At 38.8% G+C, this 22,457-nt stretch overlaps 1 protein-coding gene across 4 annotated transcripts in view; it reads right to left on the bottom strand.

Moving 5' to 3' along the window:
* LOC102225431 (coiled-coil domain-containing protein 85A-like) overlaps positions 1-21,173 on the bottom strand; it is a 72,282-nt gene extending 51,109 nt beyond the window's left edge. For 3 of the 4 annotated variants that reach the window (XM_023333289.1, XM_014476049.2, XM_023333288.1), the window contains exons 1-2: positions 20,501-21,173; positions 15,784-16,876 (exon numbers count right to left, since the gene is read on the bottom strand). In XM_023333289.1, coding sequence (XP_023189057.1) covers positions 15,784-16,876; positions 20,501-20,758 — 1,351 coding nt within the window. In that variant the 5' untranslated portion in view covers positions 20,759-21,173. Of the gene's footprint in view, positions 1-15,779; positions 16,877-20,500 lie in introns of all 4 variants that reach the window. The other variant, XM_023333287.1, reaches the window with a different exon arrangement.
* Positions 21,174-22,457: the final 1,284 nt, after the last annotated feature.

Here is a 22,457-nt window from a genome sequence, read left to right as displayed (position 1 = left end):
CAGGCAGCGTGTCAGAGAGTCCTTTGAGTGGGGAATGTGGACGTCTGTTCTAAATAGTACAATGCTTTATGTCCATAAGGCGCATTCACAAAGCGGGAGGCTGGACTGAAAGAAGACTTCAGCTGGACCGGTATCGGATGGTTCTTTAAGTTTTGCTCAGAGCTCCAGGATGATCAGTCTGAGCAATCTAAAATAAACCACCATCAACATTTCCCAGCAGATCAATATGATCTCTGAACAAACGCTCCCTCTGAATCCTTCCATTGGTGATGTTCTCCATCAGAACCAAAGCGTTCCACAAGTACACTGCTCACCTTTACGGAGCTACTTTTAAACGTGTGATTGCATACACACCTTGATCACCTTAAAACTAATCAAACCTGTTGATTATTTTTAATCAGCAGGTTTGAGTTAATTTGCTGATCCAACCCTGTTTTCTTCTTTACGTTTGGATGAAATAACCCCATAGATGCATTTCATGCGTTTCGGCGCACGGACCAATGCGTTACATCTTTATGAGACAAAAACTGAGAAAAAGTACTATTTACATTTGAGCGAGGTTTTCACATACTTTTATTTTTATTTTCTTTATTTTGTGTGCGTGCTAGCATCTGAGGATAAATGTGGTTCGGTTTTATCATTTACGTTTAAACACAAAAATATTGAAATCATGATAAACATCGGGTTTGATGCTTCTTGGTCTAAATAACACCGAATGTAGTCAGATTTCAGTGTATTTAGGTGAGCTTTGACTCTTTGTAGTTTGATATTGTCCACAGAAAAAGTTTGCGTGGCTGCCGCATTTTCACGCCAGCAAAAAAGTGTGCGTATATTTACACAAACTTTGACGCAAAGTTAATTTTTATACATGCCAACTTCTGCGTAAAATACGGCGCCGCACATTTTTTGTGCGCACGCACGCTTAATGCATGAGGCCCTGGGAGTGTAGATAGTGGCAACATACTGGATTTGGAGGCAACTCCAAAATCCTCCTAATGTGTTTTACCTGCAGCTAGAGCTCCCCCTGTACTACAGGAAAGTGGTAATTAAAAGTGTTTCTCTTTTTTTTTATAACTGAAAAGGAAATGAGCCAGCCAGTCTGGAGCAGTAGGGGGTAATGAAATAGATTCCAGTATCTCTGAGAGGAAATCTTTCAGTGCAAAAGCTGAAAGAGACCGAGTAAGAAATAATGATATAAATATAATCCCAATCATCTTGTGTCGGTCGAATCAGACAATCCATCTGCGGTAATGGGGGCTGTTGCACATATGCCTTGCTGTCATTCTCATCAGAAAAACCATTACATCAAAAGCACAATAAGGGCAGGAGATAAACCAGGAATTAGATAACTGCATCCCTTTGACATCCGTATTCCTGATGCATTATCTCACTTTCTCTCCTTTCAGCAGATGGTTGAGCTGTAAAAAGCCATCACAATGACAGGTGCAGCAAAGCAGCCTGTCTATTGCTTGACCATTGATAAGACAATCCAGTGATAAGCACTGCAGATATGTAAGTAAGAGCACTCCGTAATTAAAAGTTTGAGAAAATAGTCTGAAGCAGAGCAATACGCCTGATCCTGTACAGATTCCAGGTTTTCTTCAAGGTTTGATTGATTCCCATTTAGTTTTCCAAGGACTACAGCTAAAAGAAAATAAAAATGTGCAGCAATTGTTTTTTGTTGTTGAAAGAGGCAGTAATGTAGAATAAAGTCAGAAATGAAGCAATTATTCTGGAGTACTTTTGGACACCAAATTTAACATGCCACTTATTGCTTAATTTGAGTGTAATAAAATAGAATAACGTGTGAATCGATAAATGGGGCTGATGGTGAATAATATTTATAATATAATAATCAAGTGCTTTTTGTAATTTGCAAAAAGCACTTTTAGCTTTTTGTAATTTGTTTCAAAGGAACTTTTCTGAGAAATCTTTTTTTAGTGTATTAACTTTAGTTTGATTAGAGTTTACCTTTCATAAATTCTGTGTTCCCTTTTTAGAGTTGGTTTGTTTGTACACTAATTCCCTTACTTTTATTTCATTCATTTGCTAGACACACAGATCCTCAATCGTGAGCATGAAGCGCTTTGATCTCACCAATCGGGAAAACGCCAATATTTATATTTTTAGTTCAGTTGAGCTAACGGCTTGCATTAAAGCAGCATTTTCTTCTGTTTCTAACCCGGCTTTCATTCCCCTGTTTGTCCACCTGTTTTGTCCCCAGTGTTTCCTCATTCGCTTCGCTGATGAATTTTGGATCTTCAGTTCTTTGAAGAATTTTACCGTCACCTTCCTAAAATAATGGAGTAGGTAATTTTTTGCCAAAAGTGAAAAAAAATCATCACCTCTTTTGGCATAAAATGACTTAACCCATTATTATAGGAACTTGGCGTTACTTTACATCCCTGCTTTTTGGTCCACTCCCCCCAAATACATATGACAGATTTTCTGAAGGACAAAGTGAATGAGCATCATTTTTATCTAGTTGCGCAGTTCAACCCAGCACTCGTCAAATGTCAGGTTTAAACGTTGCTCACTGGATCAATGGCCAGCACTCGTCCCTCACTCACAGCCACTCACCTGAAACCCTAAATCTGTCGCCTGACAGCCCAGCACCTGTTATGGCTGGAGAAAATTTGACATAGATGTATGTGGTTCCTGCTGGTGACGTTGGGACCGACGGAGATTCCCTCAGGCTCAGTCCTGCCTGTGTACATGGCAGCCATTCAGCTTCCAGTTAATTACCTGCATTGCAAACTCATTTCCTTTCAGCTCAGTGGGCTGTTCCCTACTGCTCATAGAGGGACAAAGTCGATTCTCTAATCCACTAGGTTGGCGCACTTAAGGGATGATTGAGGATACTGTAGAAGATCTGCCACACACCTCTGAGGTTTGAAATGGAGCGATTTCAACACAACAGCAATCTTCTTTTCCAGCTCAGAGAGAGATTTTTATTGAAGATGTTTAAGAAAATACAAAACTGATTAACAGTTATGGTTGAATCACCTTTCTTCATGGCATCACATTTAAAGATTGTAAAACTTTAACTATCTTTGCTAATTATCTTTAGAATAAGTGCAGCGGAAATGTTTGGAAATGTTCACAATGGGTCTGAATCTCATGAGGGTTTTTAATGATTTTCCAGTATGAAATGATTCATACTGGAATCATTTCATACTGGAAATGATTCAATATTTATTTTTTCTTCATGTAGTTTGAATACAGAAGTTTAAATTTGTTGTGGATTTTGTCTGATCTACACAATGTCAAAATTACACAATGTGAAATACTGTGTTCACACATTCCTCTGGTTAAATGACCACGAATAAGTTGGTAAAACCAGACTCTTTGAAACTATAAGCATGTGTATGACACAATGCCTGGATATTTGTCCACTTTTTAAAATCATAAATAGAATATATTTAAACTCATTGGCTTTTGACACAAAAGAAGCAGAAATACATATTATTGTGTCCAAAACCCCCAATAACTGTCTGATTTGAACATAAACAGTTTCTCCAGGAAGGAATCTGGCAGAGGCCATATTTCCTGCATTTTTTCATCTTGATGTTGAACTTGGATTACCTTGGACAATGACATACTAGTCTAGCCACAGCTTCAGTTTATGAAGTACATCCCCTGGGTTCCTGAACATCCTTACTACATTCCTTCATTTTAAGGTATAACATAACATCACATAACATGAGATATAACATATCCAAACTATTTTTGGTGTAGACAAAGTAGTATAATGTTAAGGACCCAGACCTCAGACTATGTCTGAAAACAGAAGACTCATTTCAATATGTCAACTAGTATACAGGAAATTTACTATTTTAAATATTCAGTCAGAATTGTGGCAGGAATTTATTGATGACAACAAAAACTGTGTAGAAGAAGAGACTCTTGAGCTTGAATGCTGATTGAATATTATTTCCACTACACTGAACTGGGAAAAAATGACCACACAAACCCCAAATTTGTTAATTTTATCTGTTTGTAAGGGTTATTTTAATCATAAATATACTTAGCTATTATCATTTTTATTATTTAGTACATTTCTGAAGGACCTCAAGACCAAACATCTGTTTATTTGCAACTCTGAGTAAAGACTACTTTGGAAACAACTCCTCTAAGAGCATTTAAACAAATATCAGCTGGATTGCATGTATGCATTATATACAAATGGTTTCAACATAAAAAGTGGTTAAAATGTATCCTAAAAAATCCAAGATTAATGTTGAACTGATCCCGACGAGTGTATGCGAACGCTGCACTGGCACTGCACATCACTTTTAATTTCACCTGGAAAGGATACATACAGTTCTCCTATATTTCACACTGCTGCCGCAAAATATGTGATCAAAAAATATACAGTAGTGTCTGAGCAATGCACCAAAAATAAACATTTTTAGGCTGATTGCTCCCCACCAGGTGGAGCCAGCTTCCATAGAAGAAGCTAGCAGAGCCTTGATTAAGAATGACAATGATATGCTCCAGGGGTAGACAAACAAAATGCCTAATCATGCACTGCTTAGTTAATGACGCCTCAGTTTGTTTACAGCTGAGGGTGTTTTGTCCCAGCTTTGATTTGAAATTCAAATGCTGATTTAAGGTTTTCCTTTTCAAAGTAACAATAAAGACATCTACTTTGTTTTTCAAACACCTTTGTTTGGTTTCAGGGCTGCACAGTCTGCAGTACTGTTGTCTTGCAGGAAGAAGGTTGTGGGTTTGATGGATGGATGTTTGGTTTCGGCCTTAAGTATAAGCTTAATATATTATATTTGAGTACATTTGAGTTAAAAAGGGAAGTACAACTCATGTTCTGAGGAAATAAAGACTGAAAAACGAATTTTAAACCGGTTTTGTGATGTAGTGAGGAAGAAAGCTGGTAATAATACTGAGCACCAGCCTAATGCTTAACTAAATCCTTTAACACCAAGCAGCTGTGACAAAGATTTGAGTTTCCCTCATGATGTGCAGGCTGCAAGGCTCCACGATTCGTCAAGGGACGCTCACTATCCATCGCCTTGGCAGACATGTATGAAAGAAGTAGATGGAGTGAAGTCAGCAGAAGAGAAGGATATGTGTTACTGAGAGGAAGACAGAAGAGGCGAGAGACAGAGGGGAAGAAAACAACCAGCAATCCACTCAAATACTTCCTCAGCCTCTTTTTCTCCAGCTCATCTTGGCAAACAGCACATCCTCCAGAAAGAGGGCTCTGTAATCAGATTCCTCTCCCTGTCCGACAGCTGGTTGCACAGAGTGGCAGCCAATTAGAGTGAGCGCAGAGAGGAAGGCACAGAAGAGAGGAGGAGGAGAAAGTGATAGCCGGGCTTTCTCAGTGACACTGCGGAGGGAGAGCATTATCCGAGGCCACAGCTTTGCTGACGATTTCCTGTTGCGCTGACAAGCCGCAACACTTCTAAACAACAGCCAGAAGAGCTGCTGCAGCGGCTACAATGATGCTGCTATTATAAGAGCCAACAGTTGCAGTGAGACAGTGGGATGGTCTTCACTAATTCAATCAGCTCATCTGAGCTCACGCAACGATGCTCAAATAGTTTCTGAGTCTATTTTGAGTCAAAGGGGGAAAGTTTAAGTACAGCCTGAACATGTAAAGGCTCTGTGTGCAATCCATTCAAATACAGAAAACGGCATAAATGTACAATTTGGCAGTCATTATAACTCCTAATGACTGGATGTGTCATTGTCTTTCAATCAATCAATCAATCAATCAATCAATCAATCAATCAAATTTTCTATATATAGCACCTTCCAACAACATCTCGCAACTTGGTCCTTTGAACCTCAGTCCGGCTCCTCTGTGCTAACTAGTCTCCTCCCTCCCTGGTTCTCCTGGCCACCATTTTACCACATTTCCCCTAATTAGTTTATTTGGTTCTCTTATAACTTTTCTCTCCTGCCTCAGAGTTTAAGCCCCAGATTTTCCATTTTTTCAGGGCTGGATTTGTCCATTATTTTGTCTGAGATCTGTTTTGTTCCTCTGCTGTCTAGTTGTCCCTCCATGTTCCACATTCTGTTTTTCTGGTTCAAGACTTAAAAGTTTCCTTTTTTCTTCTTAAATCATCAATATACCAATTACTTGTGGCTGTCTGCGCCTTACATTACTGGCTGGTTGGTTGGCTGGATATTAAGTTACAGGGTGAGGAATAAATTCTGGAGAAGGCTTTCGGTTGTTAGAGATCTGAAGCTACATCAAGGTTTTCTCTCCTACGGTTTAATGACAGGTGATGTTCTGGAGCAAAAGATGAAAAAACAGCTCCTTAGAAAATTCTTAGGTGGAAACTATCCATTACAATTATAAACTTCTAGTAAACTCAGCAGGTGTATATTGCCTGATTTTCTTCATATTAAGGCTACTGTGTACTGTGACTTAATATGTTAGCTGACTCTGGCTTTAACGTGTCTGACTACTTGTGAGAGGAGTATCATTTAAATTTTGAGTTTCTAAACATGTTTGGATGTGAATTGCATGAACCCCTCATTTATCACCCCACTGACTTTTGCATGGCAGTCATCCTCGCAGTCATGTTTTTACGTAACCTTTTATACATTCATGCTCAACCAATACATAGTAGTCCAGTAAAAAAAATGTTTTAAAAGTGTTTATATGTTTTGAGACTGCAGCAACTCTCTTTCCCCCAAAAGAGTCTTTCAGGGTTCACAGATCATAGCAGCGTGATGAACAGATTCAACGGAAAGGGTTATGACTCGTTTAGTTATTAGTTAAAAGGATTTTGCAGGAGATTCAATTTTGTATGTGAGTTAATGTTATTAATTAACATTAACTCACAATTAGCAGAGCACACAAACAGTCATTGGAAAACTGTCTGTGAGCTTTTACATTCACACACAGAGCCTCCTTTGAATCCAATCACCAAGTGGCCATGTGAAAGAGTTTGAACAGGTTAACGCATCGGGTTCAGAAGCTCATGTTAGCTTTTGCATTTCTTTTCATCACGTACCTTATCTTGCCTTGGAATTAGGGACATAATTTTCACTTTTTCTTATATTTTACACCTGCATCTCACTCATTTTCATTAAATTCAACTAAAGCAAAGCTGTAATGTAATGGGCATAGCAGAGCATTTCTAATTTCTAAAAATGTAAGTGCAATAACTAGAAAAACAAAATGCTTCAAAATCTGCAAAATCACACACATTGCTGCTGTCTTCATTTCTGCAGACTGAATCCTCAGTTTATAATATAACATGTCTGTTTGTGTCTTTTTATTGGCATCACAAGGACGAAAGTTCTCCCCCACACACACACTGTTATGTCAGCCTTTTCCCATGCGGCCTATTTTCTCCTGTTTGATCAGCTGAGCTGCTTAAGCTAATATGCAGAACTTGTGATTGTTAAACCAGAAAACACGATTAAGGCTCTGCTCTTGAAAAGGGATCTTCTTCAGTGAATAGATCCTATAGGCTTAGCGATCATTCACCCTTTCTGTCTGGGTCGCGAGAATCACAGTGCAGAGAACTCATTATTCTTTTTGGGAGGAGATTCATTGCATGGGTAGACAGACATATATTTAATATTAAAAAATTACAGAACCAAAATGTCAAACACAAACCGGTAAGAGGCTTTAAAATCTTCTCTACTGAAAGTCATAGCACTGCTGTACGGTTCAGGAGCTTTAAGTTCAAAGCAAACACTTCAACTGTAAATTACATTGCTTTGTGCTGCCAAACACCTCTAAAAGTGTGTTATTCACCATCTGGTTAACTTGACGGTGTATAGTTTGTGGCAATTCCAAGGCAAATGAAGCGCCTGAGAACATTAAGAGAAGTAATGTAAAGCTAACAATAAATGCAGTACTATGAAAAAGTTTTTATGCCCTTATAAATTCATTCTGACTTTGCTATGCAGCCACACTTAAAGCTGCAGTATGTAACTTTCATAGAAAATATGTCTTACATATTTGCTAAACCTATCACAGCGTAAAACTAGATGGAGAATCTGTGGAAAAAAAACAAGCTCCTCTGCCTTTTCCCTGTGGTCCTACTGCTGTCTACAGAAATGCACCGCTGGGTCAGAAACAACCAACCAGAACCAGGAGGAGGGTCTTAGCGCTGTCAATCACATGTACTTGCTGCGTTTGAGAACTTGCTGAACTTCCTGTTTAACGGTACGCCACTCAGTTGAACTCTGTCAAGACACTTACCAGGCCACTTCAGAACTTTCATTTTGGGTTTGCTGACCTATTTAGAAGTGGACTTACTGCTCTGCTTTAAGTTCACTGTCGTGCTGCAAAACCCAAGTGCTCACAAACTATCGACATCATTTCTCTGTAGCATTTTCTGATAGCGAGTCAAATTAATCGCTTAATTATACTTGTACTGGTGCTAAGTTGATTTTTTGCTTGTCTAAGTTTAACATGTGTGTCTTTCTTTACATGATGATCACACATTCCGATGAATACCCCTTTTTGTCTCGTCAGTCCAGAGAATATTTCCATCAAGATGTTTTTTTAAAGGTAATGTGAGACAGATCTTTGTGTTTCGCTTTGTCAGCTATGGTTTTGGCCTTGAAACGCTTTTATTTTTAAAAGTGTTGGTGATTCGTCTCTTATTGACGAACCATTAACACTAACCATAACCGTTTAGAACTTCCGACATTTGTTGTTTTAAATTTGCTTTACTAATAAAGTTTGAGTAATCTTAATATCTGTTGAGCTCCCTGTAAGATGTCACTTTGCACTAGGGATAATATTAGTTTTTTCATTAATGAGAAAAAAAACAACAACATTGTGATAAGAATTACTCATACTTGATGATTTTTGCAAACCCCAAGTGTGGATCTCACTTATTCACACTCACAATAAAAAAGTGTACATCCATATCTGATGTGCCAAGAATGGAGCTTTTGGATTTTTCCAGTAGAGCTCTATTAATACCTTACAATATATGTCTTGTCTTTTAAAATAAAAATAAAAGAAGCTGAATGCGTTCTCTAATTTTACAGCTGTCCCTTTCTCCGCCTCTAGAAATATGTGCGATAAGCTTGGCAGAAAAAGCAGCAGCAGATTGTATTAAAAGGCGACAAGAGGTCAAAGTGTTGTTTTGCTTTATTTCTGCATTTTTGTCAGGGATTTAAATGGCCTGAACATGAGAGCTGCTGAATGTCAGCCTAACATGAAACCTTAATTTGTTAAAAAAAAAAAAAAAACACACACACACACACACACATAAAGCCTCTTTGCTCCAGTGGGACACTTCAACACACCATGCCCAATTCCTACACATATCCACACGCAAGTACATAAAAAATGAAATAATACAGTCCAAAGGGCTTAGAGGATAATCCAAGCAAGTGGAGTGTACTACATCCTGACAAGCATTTAATTCCCTCTTCTTTCAAAAAAGGACATGACTGGAAGGTTGGGTCAATGGATGGCGCTGGTAGAAACGGACAAAATAGTTGCATTTCCGGAGCTCCTCCTTCTAAGTGTGTTATTTATCATGTTCTTGTTACAATTTAATCATCAACACATTAGCTTAAATTATATTTAACAGGTTAAAAACAAACTCAAAATCTCTAAGGTTCATTCTGATTGTTTCTTTACAATCGTACGCAGTGACACTTTACGTTAGAGAGCTTGTCAGGTCAGGGTAGTCAAGACGCCAGAGGGGACATGCTCATAATCAGGAAAGGCAGCCATTCTGACAGCTAACAAACTGGATATAACAATATGACAATATGACTCTGTGGCAACACACACAGGCGGCCTAATGAAGTTTTTATGGGCCTGGTTCGAGGCTATTTGGTGCTTGTATTTCACTCTGAGCTAAGTTCAAAACAGTTATGCATACAGTTGGCAAACAGCCGTGCTGGAGGCCAGTGAGTGGCCAATGCTCTCACAACGTCCTCCAGTGTAAGGATTTGTGAGGCATTAATGTGTTGTGGCTTTTGCAGACTTCACATGCGTTTCAGTTTACATCAAGACTGAGCTCCCTGAGAGCTAAAATAGAAACAGACTGACGACTTAAATCAAAGTTGGGGTTGTCTTTATAATAATCTGCTGCAATCCATAGAGATTACAAAATGGCAAAGAGCATGTTTGCTACCAGACTGCAATTTCTCAGCCTGCAACGCACTGTAGTTCTTAAAATACTGCCTCAACCATTCAACGTTTACATTACTAAGGGGATTTTTTTTTTCCTACAGTCTTCGCTATACAGAGGAAAAGTGCCATAAAGACTCCAGTCACATTACAACTTGAATTATTTTTATTGTGGTTTTATGTGACAAACCAACACAAAGTAGAGCAGAACTGTGGAATGGAAGGAAAATGCAATGCGCTTTTCAAAGATTTTTTTCAAAATTAAAATCTCCGGAGAAACTGCTGACATCCACACCTCAGATTGAATCTGTCGTCAGGACAACTACTGATCAAATCTAGCCTTTATGGAAGACTGGCAACAAACATGCTAAAAGAAAACCACACAAAAAGTCTAATAAATGTTTGATACCAGCCATGTTGGGTCTACAGCAAACATGCGAAAGAAGGTTCTCTGGCCAGATGAGCCCAAAACTGCACATTTAGTCCTACATGCAAAATCAAACATGGCAGTGGCAGCATCATGTTTTGGTATGTTTTTTTAGCAAGAAGAGTGAATCCACATATAAATATCTTGAAGTTGGATGGACAAGAAATCTTGTTAAAACTTGCAAAAGACTTAAGACCAGAGTAGGAAAATGATCTATGCAACACCAATAGCTAACACAAAATGGCTTTTATTCAGCATATTCATATATTATAACAGATCAGTCAAAGTCCAGGCCAAAATTCAATTTAGAATTAGTGGGAAGACTTGTAAATGTAAGTACTGCCACCTAAGCTGACTTAGCTTGAACTATCCTGAAGATGAATGGGGGAAAACTCAGTCTTTAGATGTGCAAAGCTGGTCGAGACACACCCCAGAATACTGCAGTAAAGCTGGTTCTACAGAGCATTGGCCCAGGAGGGCTGGACGCAAATGCAGGCCACACTTTTCAGATTATTTGTTGTAAAAAATGTTGAAAGTCATGCCTCGTTTTCTTACGCTTTACAGTGATACACTAAGATGTTGTGAGATAAAAAAAGTCACATACGATTCCACCAGTACGTTCATCGTAAATTATAAAACGGGGTCAGATGAGACTAGTTTGTCAGATTAAAAGTACCTTTTAAAAAATAATAGTCTTTAGGTAGACATTAAACATGTTGCATTGAGCCTAAGTTTCTGCAATAAAAATATTATTCATTGGTTTGATGTGCTATTCTTATCTTAAATGCCATGTTTTATTAGTTAGTGTGAAATCATCGTAGTTAAAACGTGAGAACACTAGCCTGCCTGTGATTAATGTATGTGTGTTTCACTTAATGGAAATAGTTACTAAATAAAAGAGCTTCTGAATATAAATCTTATAAAAAAATTGACTATACTCTGCAGTATATCTGTTAGTCTAACTGTTCTGTGGAGATTTTTTGTGTTTCTCTTCCCCTCAAATTGCAGGTTGATATTTCACCTTGAGGAATTTGTCCTTTAGCATCTGAGAGCTCTGTGCCACTCAGCACTTTTTTTTTTTACCTCCCAGACTCTGGAAATCATTATCAGCCACTGTTGGGTATTTAAGCAGAAGCCAAGTCTGTTCTTTGATTTTTCCGCCACCACTCTGACATCCATAACTCCCGCTGATCTACCTAAGATGGACAACAGTAAAGCGAAGCTTTGAGGGAAATTGTAGCCTGATAAGGGCGGACACTCTTGCATTGAAAAGGTTGCAGTTTTGAGCACTGATCATTTTAGCTTAATGTTTTCAACATATAAATGCCATAATAGCAGATCATTTTACTCTCATTTTTGAGACAGCCTGCTATCCTCTTGAGATGCTTGAAAAATCAGTAACACTATAAATTTTGCAGTATTCAGAAAAAGGGAGGAGTATTAACTCTCAGAGAAATCAAAGAACTCCATGAACATTAGACTGTAAAAATATATATATATTTTTAAAAAGTTATGTTTATAAATGATGTTTTTTTGTACGTTAGAGTCCAAGTTTTCCATACACCAATTGCCTCTGGGAATTTGTGTGTAAACAACGGATCAATTTAGTGCTCGTTTATCTGAGTAAATTGGAAAAATTATAAAAATGTATCTAATTATTGAATCTAAACAGTGAAACTCAAATTATATTGACTTATTACATTCAGCATGGTATATTTCAAGCCTTTATTTCTGTTTGTTTTGACCATGGCTTACAGCTAGTGCAAATACAAAAGTCTGCTTCTCTGAAAATACAATATTACATAATGAGAATTTTTTTTTTTTTTTTTTTAAAGTATAGAAACGTTATGTTAATAAAAAACTTCTCACTCACTGCTGGTAGGGTAGGTCAGACAAGATCTTCACTAAAGAATAGAATAGAATTTGCTTTATTGAACCCCAAGGGGAAATTGCTTATTTGTTGAAAGCTACTCCATCTTAGGTAATAAATACAAAGTTTGTAAAATATAGATATACCTAAGAGTGATAAGTTCAAAATGACTAGATATAAACAAATAAATAAATAACAAGCAATCACAGGTAATATATTAATCAATAAATAACCTATAAATGAGAGCAGAATTTTTTTTATCAATTAGCACAGACTTGGGCATTGTAAAGCCTGATGGCAACAGGCAGAAATGACTTTCTGTGGCGCTCTGTGCTGAACTTTGGCAAAATTAGATAAATAAATAAATAAAGATGGTGGCTGTTTCACAGTGTCGCATCCATTCACCAATCAAACGTTTAGTGGAAAGAAAAATTGTGGTAGAAAGAGATACAGCAGCAAAGAGGAACTAGAAAATTTCGGAAGAGATTTAAACGGGGCCTGCCAACATGTGCCCGTCGGTTGGAACCCAGTGTTCTGATGCTAAAAATTAGCATTAATGCTAAAGTAAGCTACAATGTACTCAATAGCATGTGGAGAGTCACAAGCATCTTGAGTAACATGGACTTACTGCATTCAGTATGTTAAAATTATTGTATAAGCTAAAATTAGCCAAATGTTACCGTTAGCCTAAATGCTGCCAGTGACATGTGGGGTATCACTAGGATGTTGTCTTACATTAACTTCCTCCATTCCGTGTACAAAACATGGCTAATAAATAAACAAAGTAGCTAAAAAGCTTATGTTAGGGAAAAGGCTGCTGCTAATGTTTGTGCTAATGTTAATGCACTGCCTTCTGATTTTTACTTTTAAAAAAGTAAAAATCAGATGCTTACTTTGTGGCAGTTCATTTCCAAAAAACAAACAAACACAAAAAAACGCTCATCTCTTAACACCAAATATTGTTATTGTTCAAAAAACATAAGATTTCTTCTGCTCTTCTGAAATATTACTTATCTTCTACTACTTAACATAAATTGTGCAGTTGGCTGAATTTTTCAGAAAAGGGAAAATGTTTTTTTTTTTTATCATTGGTGGTGAATATATGATAAAACAGACATTCAACACAGAAGTAAAAGTCTGATTTATACTTCGTGGCAGTTCGTTACCAGAAAAAAAAAACAACGCTCATCTCTTAACACCAAATTGATTATTAAAAACAAAATAAGCTCTTTTAAGATACTGCTTAAATACTTAGACACAAAAAATGTACAGTTGGTAAATTTTGCAAAAGTTAAAATCAGATGTTTACTTCGTGGAACTTGGTTACCAGAAAACTCGCTCATCTCTTAGCAACTGATTAGCAACAAATGTTATTGTTAAAACACAAGGAATTTTCATTTTTCTGAAAAATTCACCAACTGCACATTTCTTGGTAAATAGTATAAGATAAGAAGTATTTCAAAAGAGCAGAAGAAATCTTCTGTTTTTTGAACAATAACAATATTTGTTATTGTGCTCATCTCTGTTGCTAAGAGATGAGCACATTTTCTGGCATGAAGTAAACATTTGATTTTTTCTTTTGCAAAATTTACCAAATGTAAATTTCTTGTGTCTAAGAAGATACGAAGTATTTTAAAAGAGCGTATGTCTTATAAACAATAATTAATTTGGTGTTAAAAGATGAGCATTTTCTCTTTCTTTCTGGTAACAAACTGCCACGAAGTATCAATCTGATTTTTTCTTTTGTGTTGAATGTCTGTTTTATAATACATTCGCCACCAATGACAAAAAATAAATAAATAAAAAATTCGCTTTTCTGAAAAATTTACCAACTGAACAATTCTTGTTAAGTAGTATTTCAGAAGAGCAGAAGATTGCTTATGTTTTTTATAGCAATAACAATATTTGTTGTTAATCTGCTGCTAAGAGATGAGCATGCTTTCATCTGATTTTAACTTTAGCAAAATTTACCAACTGTAACTTTCTTGTGTCTAAGCAGATAAGCAACATTTCAAAAAAGCGTATGTTTTATAAACAATAATTAATTTGGTATTAAGAGAAAGGTCATTTATTTTCTGGTAACAAACTGCCACGAAGTAGGAATCTGATTTTTACTTTTGTGTTGAATGTAAGTTTTATATAAACTTCAGCAGTGAGAGGATTTTCAGTCAAACCTGACAGGCTTAATGGAGATGTGTGATTTCCCTCCACCAGGAAGCTAATTTTCCAACAGAACCAGTCCTCTGCCAGTACTGCCACTTTAATCACAATGGTTTCACTCTGTTTGCTGGATAGCAAATTGGCCAGACCTAAACCCCATGGAGGGTATTGTCAAGAGGAAGATAAGAGACACTAATGTTGATGTGTTGAAAGCCACTATCAACTTTAACACCTCATCAGAACCACAGGCTCATCACCTCCTACCACACTGCAAAAGTGGCTAATGCAAAAGCAGTATTTAGTGCAGATACTGTACACTGCATAGACATACCTTTTTTATTGATCAATAATATTCTAGATACCTGAGAAACTGAATCTGGGGTTAGCTGTAAGCCATAATCATCAAAGGTGATCAGAAAACAAAGCTTTAAAAAATATTACTCTGAGTGTAATGACTCATAACTTTTACTTTCTTGTTGGGGTGGCCGATATGTATTATAAACTTGCCGGCCCACCAGGCTTAGCATTGCTTATTTCTTTAAGTTTTTTTTTTATGTTTACATTTTTTAACACTTTATAGTTGGTGTTCAGATATTAATCTTCCAATCTTCCAATAGCTGTCAAGCGCCCCAACCACTGGGCTTAGCACGTTTTCTGGGGGAAACCTTGGGACTTGAAGTTTTATCACAACATTTTGTGGTACTATTGTGATAACAGTAAAAGTGACAATAAGAACTATTCATTTCTTCTTTTGCTGTATGGCTCTGGCTGAATGGCACAGCACTCACAAATGCTGCTCTTGAAAAATAAAACATGTATAATATGCTTCTTTTGGGCCAGTCGTCACTTCAGGAAGTGTGATTTTTAAAGTAAACTGCACACAGTAACAGCATTGAATCATATTTTCAAATATATTTTGCATTTATTGATGGTCTGATTGAAGAAAGAATGGCCAAAATAGTTAAAAAACAAACAACAAAAAAAAACATTCCAGCAACATGGACAGTTTTGGGGGGTCTTTAAATGTCAAAATTTGAAATTTATCATGACGGTAATTCAAAATTCTTACCATGTTAAGAACTGTATCACGATAAATGATGAGCGATATAATAAATGCCCATCCCTAATTTTATAATGGAAATGTTCAAATATGTGTGTATGATATCCCAATTTGCAGAGATGTACCTGTAGAACACCAACAGAGAACTGGAGCTGTGGATGCAGACACACACCTACCGTTCATGCCGTTGTAGATGCTCCGGTGGTGGGGTGACAGCTCGTCACCAGCTGGCCTCCTCTGCCCCTCCCTCACGGGGCTGCCAAACTTTGCGTGGTCCGGGCTCACGCTGTACTGGTGCCTGTGAGTTTCAGGGCTGCCGCCGTGGATCATGCAGCCCTTTTCGTGGTGCTCGCCGACCCCCAAATGTGCATGCCGGGGCTCGGGACTCCCGCAGCCCGTGGTGCTAATACTGCTCCGCTTGTACTTCTGATAGAGCTCCCCGCTGCCTCCTTGGCCCAGGAAGTGCTGCCTTTGACCCAGTAGGAGATCCGAGCTGTGGTGCTTGGGGTGCTGCTCCGGGCTGCGGTGCCCTATGTTCCGCCCGTATTTCTCCGGGCTCAGGCCCCGCATGACCCGGCTGTGGTCGGGCACGGATATGGAGCCGCAGCGGGGCCGGCAGAGCTGGGGCAGGGTGTAGGGATACTCCAGGCTCGTGCTCCGGTGCCGCCCAGCAGGGAGCTCTGGGCTGGACACCTCCCTGTCCGCTCCACCTATCCCACTGATGCTGCTACACCTGGGTTTGTGCAAAAGTTCAGGGCTACCTTTCTCCCCACTGCTCCCAACACTGCCCACACCTGCAGAGAGGTGAGTCTGCTTGTGGTGAGGGTGGTCCGAGCTGTCGGCGCTGCCTGCGCTCGAGGTGCTGCTCCCATCTCCCACGTCCCTCATGAGAAGCCCCTGGCCTGGCACCAGCAGCAGGCTGTTCTGGCTGTCAATTGAGTTGCGGCATCCTCCCATCCCCACGCCCCCTCCGCTCCCACCTCCCCCTACTACACCCCCTCCTCCACCCGAACATCCCTTCTCGTCATCCAGCAACAGGCAGAGCTCCTTCAGCTCCAGATTCTCCCGGATCACCTCCTCCTGTCTGACCTCCAGCTCCTTGAGCTTCTGCAGGTACAGGGTCACTTCCTTGCGCATGATGCTGGCGCTGTACCGTCCGAGACGCTGCCACTCCCTAGACACGCGCTTTCCTTTCTGACGGTCATCATCTAAGAAACAGCACAAGTCCCGCAGCTCACGATTGTCCTCTTGCAGCTTCTGGTTGATGTCCTGGGAAGAAGAGAAGAAAAACATGCAGGAAAAAAAGAAATATGGGAAACATGACTGCAGTCAGAACATAATTAACATTTTAAATGGCAACCAGTGCATTCTTTCTATTATTTTATTACTATCTAGTCAGGTTTTATATCGATTTCTGAGTCTCCTTGGCTTTGAGAAATACAACTAAAGAAGACAATGCAGCAGATTCTCTGATAGTTTTGAATACAATAGAATATGAACATCAAAAATACAGTATGTCCCTATAACCTCCAACTGATTTTTCAAAGTACGTGCAGTTTGTTGATACACATACAAGACCAAAAAAAAGGATGGAAGCATTTAACGATAAAAATCAAAGCTTTAGTTTTGCAGTAATTCATCTGATAATCGATCAGATTTGATTAGAAGAAAGTCAGACAAGTCGGGTTGCTAGCTGTTTGATTGGTGCATTAGAGATCAGCAGTATATATTGATTATACAGTATTTCCTCCATGCAGCTCAGTCAGTATTTAAGTTTTCAGAGAAGTCTGTTTACAGTAAACAGTCAGTAAATCCTATTCTTGAATGAATCACAGCTTTCAGCTTTAGTTTTATTTAAGACTTTAAAACCTTTCTATGACTATTATTTTTTTTAAGTTGCATGAGCTGTAACAAATAATATTATCAAGTTAGCTTATACATCACGTAAAAGTAGTATTCTAAACAAAGTCTGGTTTTCTTTAAGATATGACTTTCCGATTTAGTTTTTTACTGATTCCGGGTTTTTTTCTTCGATGGGTCATAATGTATAGAAAAACATTGTGCTGTAAGTTCGTTGATAGTGGTAGTGACTTTGAATCCACAGGAAAATACAATATCTTTGCTTTTTATTAGTTACTATCTATACGTCAAAGCATTTTTCTCTAACCTTTCTCTGATATGTATTCCTCAGGGGGATTTTTACATTAAAAGAAACAGCATGGTGCTTGCTGATGCATTTACAGAATAAAAATAGAGGGAAATTTGATGGATTGCATCAAAAGGCTGTACAAAAAAAATCCAATCTAATCTCTGATCAGAGCCAATCAAGACAGAATTATTGATTGATGAATTTAGATCAAATGCATCGTATTTCATGCCTGCTTCTCAGTGGAGTAAAAACGTGAGCAGCCTGATTTCTTGTTAATGATTTGTAAATCATCAGGAAGAAAAGCACGTCAATAAGCCGAATGCTTCAGAATAAATCACAAAGTTGCACCAAGTTACTTTTAAATTGTTTCTAAACCTTAATTATTTAAATCCAATGTCTCCATTAATTATGAAGACGCTTATATATTTTTAATTTCATAACCTAAAAGAAAGTTTAAAAATTGGCTAACAATAGAGATACTCTGAGCAGATTTTTCCTGACTGACATTTTGTTATTATTTTAAGCACCATAACATGAAAGTCGGGGGGGAAGAGCGGAAGGAAACAATGCGCAGCGGCTTCTTTGGTTGAGTTACTTTTGAATCCAGCAGCAAATAAAGAAATTACAGGATTATGCCCATACCCAAAGGATGTGCACCAGAATACAAAGCTGTTGGCCGATGCCTTCAGAGAACAAAAAATGGAAGTTCATAGTTTTTATGCCTTTAATGATCTAGAAAAAAAAAAGTCAAGTCTGTTTTTAATTTATTAGTGCTTGACCTGCCAATCATCGCTCAGAAACGATCAAGAGAAAAATCATCCAATTTCAATTGGTGAGTCTCCTATTTATCACACTAAAAAAGCTGCATCCATTACATGATTTGATTTATATTCCCCACTCTTTTAGATATCACCCTGTCACCGTGTGCAATCATAATGAAATGAAGCCTTAATCCTCTCTGATTTCCCCTTGAATAAACAGTAACTGCATTCAGTGCGAGATACACAACGCAGAAGACCAGGTTCAGGAGCAGAAATGACCCATGCAGAACATTTTGCATTAAAAGCAACATTAGAACACTCCTTTTTCACCTCCAAAAGACCTCCCTCCCTCCGCCTGTGACAATTTAACTCTCACCTAGATCCTCCCTCTCCTGCTCCCTCTCCTCCTGTCAGAGCCTCCAGCTCTTTCCAGTGTAATTAGGCCGCTTGGATGGGCAGAGGTGACAAGGTCCCTGGGAGAGGCAAATGATCCCTGTGTGCTGTTGAGGATACCTCAGGCAAGTCTCAACTTTAATTGTAAACACTGTGGACACAGTGCCACATTACCCTTATTAGAAGAGGTAGTGACTAAGATTAGTGTTAGTGAGAAAGGCTTGGTGAATTTTATCTGAAATCTGTAGTGTTTTTGCAAAGGTATTCACATCTTCTGGTTACAGACTACAACCTCACATTTCAGAGCGTGGCTGTTGTGGTTTATGTAATGGACTAACAAAAGTAACCAAATTAAAAAAAATATATATATCTTGTGTAAAAACATTTCCTCCCCATGTAAAAAGCTGAAGGGTGTGACATCCGCTATTCTGTTTACGCTGATATCCCAAATAAAATCAAGAGTACGGATTAATTCATCATCTAAAGATTGAAACACGACTAGAATATGTAGTCACACACCTAAACTGACGGAGAAGGAAAGTATTCAGAGAAAGAGAAAAGAGGCTGGGCTACCTCTGGAGGAGCTGTAATGATCTACAGCTCGAGTGGAGCCATCTGTGCACTCTACAAATTTGGCCTTTGAGGACAATTGCAGTTTGCCACAAGCTATGCTTCTTACACACACAGCAAACATATGTAAGAAAGTAATCTCGTCAGATGAAACTAAAGTTGCCCCTTTGCTTATAAGCAAAATACTATGTGTGTCAGAAAACTAATACTTTAAATCCCCCAGACCACACCATCCCCAGCAAGTCAGAAGATGGAGGGAGCTAATTACAGAACATTCCTAGAAGAAACCCTGTCAGAGGCTGCCAAAGTTTTGAGAATGTGGTAGATTTCCAGCAAAACAACCATAAACATCCACCAAAGCTACGATCCAATGGTTTAGATCAAAACCTATTCAAGTCTTAAATGTCCCAGTAAAAGTCCAAATCCATTTAAGTGGCAAGATACAGTCCATCTCATCTGAGCACCATCTAATTATGTCAGGAGATTTGAATTTAATTGCACACCACACTTTTCAGATCTTTTGAAATTTGACTACACCATGTAATTTCAACCTAAAAATGAGAACTTTTTAGTTCATATGTCACATAAAATCCCAGTCAAGCACATTAAAGCCTACCGTTGTGATGTGACAAAATATGGAAAAGTCCAGTTCATAGGAATACTTTTTCAAATGCACTGTATGTAATTTCAAATGTAAGGAGAGAGACAGATCTGGGTGCCAAGCCCACAATGTCATTGATTCTGCTCAAAAGCACAGTTACTCAACCTATAGGCTATGAAACCGAATCTGATTGGACTTCTTAAGCCTGCAAGTTTAGCGTGGGCACATCCACAACGCAGGCCCACGGAACGAGACAGCGAACTTCAGTGTTATCTTATCTGACATCGTGGTTGCTGATTGCTTGATAAAGAGCTGAATATTCTTCACGTTATGCAGGTGCACCTCAAACCTATGATCTCATCCTTTGCAAATGCGCGGCCCTCCACCCTCCTCTTCCTCCTTTTCCTCCTCTTCCTCACCTTCAGCCCCCTAATCTCGTTTAGGTGCAGCTGGAGGCTGCGGTTGACCTCTCGGATGAGATTCCCGTGGTCTAGAATCACGCTCATCTTATCGGCCTCAGACCGCCTCAGCCGGCGCACCAGCTCCTCTTTGGTCCACCTGAGCAGCTCCTCGTCCGTCAGACCTGAGATGTCTTCGGCCGGACTTTCACTCTTCGCTATGGACAGCTGGAGATTGGGCTGTGGCTGGGGTTGGAGCGGCGGAGTTGCCTTCTCCATTGGCACAGCTCCTCCGGCACCGACAAAGGGCAGAAAACACTCGAGGGTTCGTCAAGCAGCTCCGCTCGCATCCAATCGACCTGCAGAGGTTGAGGAAGCGGGTTACCGTTTGTTAATCAGCGGCATAGTTCGGCCTCTGTGCTGCCCTCCACTCTCCCACTCTCTCATAGAGCAACAGCTGACGATGCCGGGCTGAGTGCAGCACGGCGGAGAGGATGCTGTAGACTCCTTATCGCTGCATCATCCGACTCTATGCAGCGGATGCACGGCGTGATCCCGGTCCGGAAGGAGATGAAAGTGGAAGAAGGTTTACCTGGATGTGAAAGCGGTCAGAGACAGAGAGGAGGGATTCATCTGTGCAAAGAGACAGGGAGAGGAAAAAGCTCTCCCCTTCTCTCCTCCTCTCTGCCTTTCCCTCCTGAAGCTCTCCCCCCCCCAGAGGTTTGCGCCTCTGTGAATACACAGCTTTCCTACAGCGCCACCTAGTGGTGGGTTTCATCAAAAGGCTACATGGAGCAGTCCTATTCAAACACAAACAACATACCTGTTAGGTGTTATATTAAATCATTTAAAAACGAAGATGTCATTAGTTGTCATAAATTAAAGGGAATAGTACTTTATTCATGTTTCTTTTTATTTTACTTGAGAAGCTATTTTATAAAACATAAAGATCCAAGGTGGGTGGAGTACCTAAAAATGGAACTCAAGTAAGAGGGGTACTACTTCAACATAATTGTATTCAAGTAAAAATAAAAAAGTAGCCGTCCAAGAAATGACTCAAGTAAGAGTAAAAAAGTATTTTGTTAGAATACTGCCGAACTGATCAAAAAACCAATCATTTAAAGTTTAAAAAATTACATCAGCTGGAGAAAAGTACCAAGAAATGCGAAAATGTTGGTACTTTAAAGAATAAAATTAAAATAATCCATAAATACCATCATAATAACGTAACAAAATCAGACAAAAGAAGCATTTGTCCAAATAATATCCATCAAATTTATTGTGAACATTTGAATAGGATTTTTTCATGTAACCTTTTGATATAAAACCCATTAGTGAGAACAGAGCATTTCCTTACACACCACATTTGATAGAGATTTGCACAATTGACTTTGCACAATTGGCCCCAAGGGCGGGTTTCCACAATTCATGGAGTTTGCAACCAAGGCTCTCAGAGTTTTGTTGATCTTTTACAGTTTAAAGCATTCTAGGATTGACGTGTGTGGCATTGAGTTGTTGACTTTCTTGTAATCAATTCAGTCAGTGCACAGGTTTGTTTGTTTGGCTACTGATCTGTGAACTAACATCTGATGTTTAGTATTTTTACCAATGCCTTTCTGTGCCTCTGTCATGTATTGATCCATGTGCCTTATCTTAGCCTCTATACCTTGCAGGTTTTTGGCCAAAGGTTGGATGGGATTATTCCCTTATGGGCGTCTTTCATTATCAGGTCTATTTGACCCTTCGTCAGCCATTCGGAGTGGGTACCAATTTGCAGCAGTTTGTTCATTTGTGTCATCGTTGTAATCTGTTGATGACAATGACAAATAAATCTTATCTTATCTTATCTTATCTTATCTTATCTTATCTTATCTTATCTTATCTTATCTTATCTTATCTTATCTTATCTTATCTTATCTTATCTTATCTTATCTTATCTTATCTTATCTTATCTTATCTTATCTTATCTTATCTTATC

Source organism: Xiphophorus maculatus, chromosome 5, assembly GCF_002775205.1.
Source record: "Xiphophorus maculatus strain JP 163 A chromosome 5, X_maculatus-5.0-male, whole genome shotgun sequence".
In the NCBI taxonomy this organism is placed as follows: Eukaryota; Metazoa; Chordata; class Actinopteri; order Cyprinodontiformes; family Poeciliidae; genus Xiphophorus; species Xiphophorus maculatus.
The sequence above is the reverse complement of the archived record's forward strand: the minus strand, read 5'-3'. Positions and strand labels throughout refer to the sequence as shown.